Genomic DNA, 10261 nt, shown 5'->3' with positions numbered 1-10261 from the left:
ATCTGATTTGTATGTGGTAGGGACTTACCAGTGACTGGTCTCCATCTGATTTGTATGTGGTAGGGACTTACCAGTGACTGGTCTTGATCTGATTTGTGGAAGGGACTTACCAGTGACTGGTCTCCATCTGATTTGTGGTAGGGACTTACCAGTGACTGGTCTCCATCTGATTTGTGTGTGGTAGGGACTTACCAGTGACTGGTCGCTATCTGAGTTGTGGTAGGGACTTACCAGTGACTGGTCTCAATCTGATTTGTGGAAGGGACTTACCAGTGACTGATCTCAATCTGATTTGTGGTAGGGACTTACTAGTGACTGGTCTCCATCTGATTTGTGGTAGGGACTTATACCAGTGACTGGTCTCAATCTGATTTGTGGTAGGGACTTAACTAGTGACTGGTCTCCATCTGATTTGTGGTAGGGACTTACTAGTGACTGGTAGGGACTTACCAGTGACTGGTCTCAATCTGATTTGTATGTGGGAGGGACTTACTAGTGACTGGTCTCAATATGATTTGTAAGTGGGAGGGACTTACTAGTGACTGGTCTTCATTTGATTTGTGGTAGGGACTTACTAGTGAATGGTCTCCATCTGATTTGTGGTAGGGACTTATACCAGTTACTGGTCTCAATCTGATTTGTGGAAGGGACTTACCAGTGACTGATCTCAATCTGCTTTGTGGTAGGGACTTACTAGTGACTTGTCTCCATCTGATTTGTGGTAGGGACTTACTAGTGACTGGTCTCAATATGATTTGTAAGTGGTAGGGACTTACTAGTGACTGGTCTCAATCTGATTTGTATGTAGTAGGGACTTACTAGTGACTGGTCTCAATCTGATTTGTGGTAGGGACTTACTAGTGACTGGTCTCCACCTGATTTGTGGTAGGGACTTACTAGTGACTGGTCTCCATCTGATTTGTGGTAGGGACTTACTAGTGACTGGTCTCCACCTGATTTGTGGTAGGGACTTACTAGTGACTGGTCTCCATCTGATTTGTGGTAGGGACTTACTAGTGACTGGTCTCCACCTGATTTGTGGTAGGGACTTACTAGTGACTGGTCTCCATCTGATTTGTGGTAGGGACTTACTAGTGACTGGTCTCCACCTGATTTGTGGTAGGGACTTACTAGTGACTGGTCTCCATCTGATTTGTGGTAGGGACTTACTAGTGACTGGTCTCCACCTGATTTGTGGTAGGGACTTACTAGTGACTGGTCTCCATCTGATTTGTGGTAGGGACTTACTAGTGACTGGTCTCCACCTGATTTGTGGTAGGGACTTACCAGTGACTGGTCTCAATCTGATTTGTGGTAGGGATTTACCAGTGACTGGTCTCCATCTGATTTGTGGTAGGGACTTACCAGTGACTGGTCTCCATCTGATTTGTATGTAGTAGGGACTTACTAGTGACTGGTCTAGATCTGATTTGTGGTAGGGACTTACTAGTGACTGGTCTCCATCTGATTTGTATGTAGCAGGGACTTACCAGTGACTGGTCCCCATCTGATTTGTATGTAGCAGGGACTTACCAGTGACTGGTCTCAATCTGATTTGTGGTAAGGATTTACCAGTGACTGGTCCCCATCTGATTTGTATGTAGTAGGGACTTACCAGTGACTGGTCTCGATCTGATTTATCACTCATGTTGTCTATCCGTAGTGCTGTGTTCTTCAGAGCTTTGTACCTACAGAAATAATTACGTAATACAGAAGTCAGCACATACAAAATCATATAGAAATTCAGTACATATATCTCATTTTACACTCCAAATTACGATTAAGAGTTTTAATTCAAAATTCATTTCAAAATCTCTTTCTGGTATCAATCTTTCCAGATTTTGATAGTTTCACATATTTGTAAAAACAATATCAGGGCTTTCTATTGACCCTTGACACTTAACAACTTCAGAAGTAAATTAACATTATCCCTGAATTTTGAGGATCAAAACACATGTCAAATCGACATGACCTTTGACCTCCAAGGGTCAAAGCTCATTTTGGAAAGTCAAAAAAATACTCTCTAGGGCCTACTGTAATCCCTGAGTATTAAGTCTGAATATAAATTTGTACAGTACCTCCCTTTAACTTTGACCCTCTAATGTACAGACATATTTTGTTTTAGTAAAACCCCTAATGGTACCTCTCTTCAGTGTCCAGCAGACCACAGTAAGCCACCTGTTCACACATGATCCTGTGACAAACTCGCTTATCAGCCCTACAGGCTGTGAGGTACACCACAGGGTGCTGTAAACGCGGATCTTCCATTGGCAGCTTGGAATGGAGGCTCCTAACCACTTGTTCCACTCGCTTCAGTTCAGACTCAATCACCTGTAAAACAAATCATTGTCAGACAGATCATAATCATTATTACCTGTTAAACAAAAATTACAATCATAATCATAATTATCTGTCAGACAATTACATCATAATCATGATTATCTGTCAGACAAAGTACATCATAATCATGATTATCTGTCTGACAAATTACATCATAATCATGATTATCTGTCAGACAAATTTCAATCATAATCATTCGAGTACAAAACAATCAAAATCAAACAAAATGATCCTGATCATCAAACAAACAAAAACAAACTTGACCTTAAAAACTGTTAAAACCCCTATTGCACATCTACATATCACAGTACATCACTATGTCAGATTTAAAAAAGATTAGACTTGGATTCCCAGATTTGGTCGTAGCCCGACGGTCTATTTTAAATACCAGTGACCTTGACCCTAGAAATGATTTCACAGTGTATAACCATGTCAAAGTGAAAGTGTTTGATTCTAAAATTGAATGCAAAGTTTCATGCTTGCATGTAAAAATCCACAATTTAGTCACAAAATCTGCCTTGCCAGAAGGGAAGCCCGCCTCACTATAAGGAAAGCCCGCCTCACTATAAGGGAAGCCCTACTCACTATAAGGGAAGCCCGTCTGACTATAAGGGAAGCCAACCTCACTATAAGGGAAGCCCGCCTCACTATAAGGGAAGCCCGCCTCACTATAAGGGAAGCCAACCTCACTATAAGGGAAGCCTGCCTCATTATAAGGGAGCCAGCCTCACTATGAGGGAAAGAACGTGAAACATTGGTAAGATGACCCAACAACCTGTTGTAACCTACTCTGACAAGCGCTGGTTCGGGATCCTTGGCACTGAATGATTCATGGTCTACCACACTAGCTACAGCCTCGGCAGTGTCCCCCACAGACAGTGACGCATGTACGGCCGGGTAGAACACTGTGGCCGTCTGAGTGGCTACCGTACTGGTGCTGGCTCCTGCAAATATAGATTAGTAAGTTATTGGATTCTGAACGGCCCATCCACATAACTTCTGGTGAGAATACTAACACATGTGCTGAATACGAAGATGTAACATGTGACGCAGGAAAACCCAGCCTGACTGAACTATAAAAGGCTGGTGTTACGATGCATCATAAAGCAATTGTATCTGTTTAATTATCTATCTAGTTAACCAGCCACGCTAGCCTCAGTAAACAACATATGGCTGTTACCAGATCAGGGTCCTGTTACTGACAAATGGTGAAATGTATGTCATTTTTTTAATTTCAAACATTCCGGCCATCAAAATAAATACTTGTGCATTTCACTGACAGCAATTTTTCAACATCCCTCATCTGGACACATTACACAATGCTTTTCAAGTCTTACTGTTTTTTTTAACTTTTTGCCTTTTCATCCTCCATAATTAGTGCGAATTAATCATTACAACGAGTATAAATAAACAACATAACATACATAGTTACTGAATATGAAAGACGATATTAACACCGGGCAATATTTTTTTCATGGATGAAGGGCAGAAGTTTGACTGGGCAAAGATTTCCCAGTATAAAGTATTTTTTTCCCACTGAAGTTTTTGTAGGAAATGTCAACTGACCTGGTTTGTGTTCTGCCGCAGCTACCGATTCACCTGCAGCTTTCCTCGCCTGTTCGCTGTCCCAGTCGAGGATCTCCTCCTCAAACTTTTTATTGTCAAGGATGACGGATTCCTTCAAGTCCTTTGGAAGACTGTCTAGGTCCTTGCCTACCAATTCTATATCCACCAGATCTGAACAGAGAACAAATTCATAGGAGTTGACAGAAATCTTTTTTTTTTCAAAATCGAGAAATAGAAAAGGCATATTATATATTTCATATAAAATAACATTCCAAAGTTTCCTTTTTCAAATTTCTAGGCCGAGACCCTAGGCCACTCAACAAATAGATCAGTCATATCAACACCTACTGACTTAAACTCTGAAAATTTAACTCTATAACCTCGGGAACTGTTTATTCTGTTGTCAACTAAAGAAGGATTAAAGAGGTTTTGCTGTGAATGTTTTTTTCTGACAACACAACGAGATGTGTTGTTTCCTGGCAACAAAATGATATGTGTAATATGTTGTTTCCCTGGCAACAAAAAGAGATGTGTGATATTTTATTTCCCTGACAACACAATGAGATGTGTAATATGTTGTTTCCCTGGCAACACAATGAGATGTGTGATATATTATTTTCCTGGCAACAAAATGAGATGTGTAATATCTTGTTTCCCTGGCAACACAATGAGATGGGTGATATGTTATTTCCCTGACAACACAATGAGATGTGTAATCTGTTTTTTCCCTGGCAACACAATGAGATGTGTAATCTGTTATTTCCCTGGCAACACAATGAGATGTGTGACATTTTATTTCCCTGACAACACAATGAGATGGGTGATATTTTATTTCCCTGACAACACAATGAGATGTGTAATCTGTTTTTTCCCTGGCAACACAATGAGATGTGTAATCTGTTATTTCCCTGGCAACACAATGAAATGTGTGATATTTTATTTCCCTGACAACACAATGAGATGTGTGATATTTTATTTCCCTGACAACACAATGAGATGGGTGATATTTTATTTCCCTGGCAACACAATGAGATGTGTAATATGTCATTTCCCTGACAATACAATGAGATGTGTAATATGTTATTTCCCCGACAACACAATGAGATGTGTAATATGATATTTCCTTGACAACACAATGAGATGTGTGATATGTTATTTCCCTGACAACACAATGAGATGTGTGATATGTCATTTCCCTGACAACACAATGAGATGTGTGATATGTTTCCCTGGCAACAAAATGAGATGTGTAATATATTATTTCTTTCACTAACAGTAGCATGCATACTCATGTTATATATTAAATGCTTCATTCTGGTATTGACCAATGTTATTGCCACCCTAAAGACTTTACATATCAGCGAATAAAGATCACATCACATACCGATATGAACCTGTTAACAGATACTAAATGGATATTAAGATTTAATTGATACTTGTGTTTTCTACCTGTGTCAAGGAATGTTCACATTCACCTCTAGGTTTCAGGAAGATACCTACTGGTATGGTAAAGCAAATTAAAAACGTAACTCCTGTATCCAGGCTACGATAACTGTATAGGTACTTGCTGATACTTGTGTGCAAGTATCAATACAGTCATGGAAACCTTGATTCAAGAGTTGCGCTTTCCTTTTGTTTAATTAGATTCAGATAAGACAGGTTTTCACAATGTTTGCCCTGTGAAGTGTGTCTGATAAGACAGGTTTACTTGTGGAACTGTACAGTGTCAGATAAGACAGGTTTTCAAAATGTTTGCCCTGTGAAGTGTGTCTGATAAGACAGGTTTACCTGTGGAACCTTACAGTATCAGATAACCGAGGTTACGCCCAGTCGAGTTTGTCCTCACCCGTCTGTTGTAACTGTGACTTGATGAAACACATAAGACAGAAGTACCCGGGGAACCTTACAGAATCAGATAACCGAGGTCACCCCCAGTCGAGTTTGTCCTCCCCTGTCTGTTGTAACTGTGACTTATCGACATACATAAGACAGAATGACGCTTGGAACCTTACAGTATCAGATACCCGAGGTTACCCCCAGTCGAGGTTGTCCTCACCTGCCTGTTGTACCTGTGACTTGTCGACATACATGAGACAGTAAGCACTAGCATTGTGGTATCCCCCGACACTCTCCTTCGCCAGCTCGTCCCAGGATGCTTCCGACGCCGTGATGTCGTTGAACTTGAGCCACCTGTCCTTGGCTGTGTTATATATATAGGCCCAGTAGTGACCGGACGCTGCTTGACCCTCGTGCACTAGGACTGCATGTAGCTGGTATGGGTACTGTCAACGGAAATGTAATGTGTGAACCATTGTCAATGGATAGTTTTACAGTATCAGATAACCGAGGTTAACCCCAGTCGAGTTTGTCCTCATCTGTCTGTTGTAACTGTGACTTGTTGGCATACATAAGACAGGTTTACCCATGGAACCTTACAGTATCAGATACCCGAGGTTACCCCCAGTCGAGTGTGTCCTCACCTGTCTGTTGTAACTGTGATTTGTCGACATACATAAGACAGTAGGCACTAGCATTGTGGTATCCACCGACACTCTCCATCGCCAGCTCGTCCCAGGATGCTTCCGACGCCGTGATGTCGTTGAACTTGAGCCACCTTTCCTTGGCTGTGTTATATATATAGGCCCAGTAGTGACCGGACGCTGCTTGACCCTCGTGCACTAGGACTGCATGTAGCTGGGATGGGCACTGTCAACGGAAATGTAATGTGTGAACCATTGTCAATGGATAGTTTTACAGTATCAGATAACCGAGGTTCCCCCCAGTCGAGTTTGTCCTCAACTGTCTGTTGTAACTGTGACTTGTTGACATAAATAAGACAGAATTACCCGTGGAGCCTTACAGTATCAGATAACCGAGGTCACCCCTAGTCGAGTTTGTCCTCACCTGTCCGTTGTATATGTAACTTGTCGACATACATAAGACCGAATTACCCGTGGAACCTTACAGCATCAGTTAACCGACGTTACCCCCAGTCGAGTTTGTCGTCACCTGTCTGTTGTAACTGTGAATTGTTGACATACATAGACAGAATTACCCGTGGAAACTTACAGGATCAGATAACCGAGGTTACCCCAAGTCGAGTTTGTACTCACATGTCTGTTGTAACTGTGACTTGGTGACATACATAAGACAGAATTAGCCGTGGAACCTTACAGTATCAGCTAACCGAGGTTACCCCCAGTCAAGTTTGTCCTCACCTGTCTGTCGTAACTGTGACTTGTCGACATTCATAAGACAGGTTTCCCCGTGGAACCTTACAGTATCAGATATCCGAGGTTACCCCCAGTCGAGTGTGTCCTCACCTGTCTGTTGTAATTGTTACTTTTCGACATACATAAGACAGGTTGACCCGTGGAACCTTACAGTATCTGATAACCGAGGTTACCCCCAGTCAAGTTTGTCCTCACCTGTCTGTTGTAATTGTTACTTTTCGACATACATAAGACAGGTTGACCCGTGGAACCTTACAGTATAATGTTTGCCCTGTGAAGTGTGTCTGGTAAGACAGGTTTACTTGTGGAACTGTACAGTGTCAGATAAGACAGGTTTTCAAAATGTTGGCCCTGTGAAGTGTGTCTGATAAGACAGGTTTACTTGTGGAGCTGTACAGTGTCAGATAAGACAGGTTTTCAAAATTTTTGCCCTGTGAAGTGTGTCTGGTAAGACAGGTTTACTTGTGGAACTGTACAGTGTCAGATAAGACAGGTTTTCAAAATTTTTGCCCTGTGAAGTGTGTCTGGTAAGACAGGTTTACTTGTGGAGCTGTACAGTGTCAGATAAGACAGGTTTTCAAAATGTTGGCCCTGTGAAGTGTGTCTGATAAGACAGGTTTACCCGTGGAGCCTTACAGTATCAGATAACCGAGGTTACCCCAAGTCGAGTTTGTACTCACATGTCTGTTGTAACTGTGACTTGATGAAACACATAAGACAGAAGTACCCGGGGAACCTTACAGAATCAGATAACCGAGGTCACCCCTAGTCGAGTTTGTCCTCACCTGTCTATTGTAACTGTGACTTGTCGACGTACATAAGACAGGTTTACCCGGGGAACCTTACAGTATCAGATACCCGAGGTTACCCCCAGTCGAGTGTGTCCTCACCTGTCTGTTGTATCTGTGACTTGTCGACATACATGAGACAGTAAGTACTAGCATTGTGGTATCCACCGACACTCGTAACTGTGACTTGTTGCCATACATAAGACAGGTTTACCCGTGGAACCTTGCAGTATCAGATAACTGAGGTTACCTCCAGTCTAGTTTGTCCTCACCTGTCTGTTGTAACTGTGAATTGTTGACATACATAGACAGAATTACCCGTGGAAACTTACAGGATCAGATAACCGAGGTTACCTCCAGCCGAGTTTGTCCTCACCTGTCTTTTGTAACTGTTACTTGTCGACATACATAAGACGGGTTTACCCGTGGAACCTTACGGTATCAGATAACCGAGGTTACCACCAGTCGAGTTTGTCCTCACCCGTCTGTTGTAACTGTGACTTGTTGGCATACATAAGACAGGTTTACCCATGGAACCTTACAGTATCAGATATCCGAGGTTACCCCCAGTCGAGTGTGTCCTCACCTGTCTGTTGTAAATGTGACTTGTCGACATACATAAAACAGGTTTACCCGTGGAACCTTGCAGTATCAGATAACTGAGGTTACCTCCAGTCTAGTTTGTCCTCACCTGTCTGTTGTAACTGTGACTTGTCGACATACATGAGACAGTAAGCACTAGCATTGTGGTATCCACCGACACTCTCCTTCGCCAGCTCGTCCCAGGATGCTTCCGACACCGTGATGTCGTTGAACTTGAGCCACCTGTCCTTGGCTGTGTTATATATATAGGCCCAGTAGTGACCGGACGCTGCTTGACCCTCGTGCACTAGGACTGCATGTAGCTGGTATGGGTACTGTCAACGGAAATGTAATGTGTGAACCATTGTCAATGGATAGTTTAATAGGAAACTCCACAAAAACTGCAGGCCGCTGGTACAAATACTATCAATGGAAAGTTAAATACAATCTTTTACAAGTGCTGCATGAAGCTTGTATGGGTACAGACAACAGAAATTTAATATAAATCTTTACAAGGATTTCTTGGAGCTGGTATGAGTATCGACAACAGAAAAATAAATATGAATCTTTACAAGTACTGCTTGGAGCTGGTATGAGTATCGACAACAGAAAAATAAATATGATTTTTTACAAGTACTGCTTGGAGCTGTACTGTCAACGTAAAGGTAAACGTGAATCTATACAACGATTGCACACACTGTAAACCTTTCGGGCCATTTCGTAACTTACCCGCTGCATGGCCTCGTCACTGTACATCCTGTTGACGTTGTCCTCCAGGATGTTGATGTTGTCTTGTAACTCTGTAGGGAGAACGTAAATCAACACAGTGAGTAAAACCCTCTACGACACTGTTTGTATAAAAGACAAACCTCTACATGTGTTTGGATATCAAAATGTGTACATGGCTTTCTGAACTTAATCTTTCTAGTTGTTTTATGCAATGTTCCATATAAATCGCCACACTGATTTTAAGTATTATACATTACAACATACCGTAATTGTTTTCTCCACATATATATGATACTGTATAACAGACAATTTTTGTGGTGGTTTTATTTTTGCACTTTCCACGGTAAATGAAAACTGCCAGATTAATATAACTGCCAAGCAATTGAAACATACATAGATTTGATTCTATCATATAAAATACATGTACACAATCTAAATTGAGGTAAGTATATTACAAGAATGAGTGTTTGTGTGCGAGTACTTGTGTAATAAGAATATATACTGTTTGTACTTGTCTATTGTACAATGAAATGATTATAAAACCTTAGTACTTGTGTAATAAGAATATATATTGTTTGTATTTATCTAGTGGACAATGTAATGATTATAAAACCTTAGTACTTATGTAATAAGAATATATATTGTTTGTACTTATCTATTTTACAATGTAATGATTATAAAACCTTGGTACTTGTGTAATAAGAATATATACTGTTTGTACTTATCTATTGTACAATGAAATGATTATAAACCCTTAGTACTTGTGTAATAAGAATATATACTGTTTGTACTTATCTATTGTACAATGAAATGATTATAAAATCTTAGTACTTGTGTAATAAGAATATATACTGTTTGTACTTATCTATTGTACAATGAAATGATTATAAAATCTTAGTACTTGTGTAATAAGAATATATACTGTTTGTACTTGTCTATTGTACAATGAAATGATTATAAACCCTTAGTACTTGTGTAATAAGAATATATACTGTTTGTACTTATCTATTGTACAATGAAATG

General features: G+C 40.7%; 1 protein-coding gene across 1 annotated transcript in view; it reads right to left on the bottom strand.

Annotated features, from left to right (window-relative positions):
* Positions 1-10261, bottom strand: part of LOC110460525 (ubiquitin carboxyl-terminal hydrolase 25-like) — a 44443-nt gene that overhangs the window by 16206 nt on the left and 17976 nt on the right. The window contains exons 15-20 of the mRNA XM_021513486.1: positions 9239-9309; positions 8619-8844; positions 3907-4077; positions 3130-3284; positions 2144-2331; positions 1616-1688 (exon numbers count right to left, since the gene is read on the bottom strand). Coding sequence (XP_021369161.1) covers positions 1616-1688; positions 2144-2331; positions 3130-3284; positions 3907-4077; positions 8619-8844; positions 9239-9309 — 884 coding nt within the window. The remainder of the gene's footprint in view (positions 1-1615; positions 1689-2143; positions 2332-3129; positions 3285-3906; positions 4078-8618; positions 8845-9238; positions 9310-10261) is intronic.

Source organism: Mizuhopecten yessoensis, unplaced genomic scaffold (genome assembly GCF_002113885.1).
Source record: "Mizuhopecten yessoensis strain PY_sf001 unplaced genomic scaffold, ASM211388v2 scaffold10419, whole genome shotgun sequence".
Taxonomy (NCBI): Eukaryota; Metazoa; Mollusca; class Bivalvia; order Pectinida; family Pectinidae; genus Mizuhopecten; species Mizuhopecten yessoensis.
The sequence above is the reverse complement of the archived record's forward strand: the minus strand, read 5'-3'. Positions and strand labels throughout refer to the sequence as shown.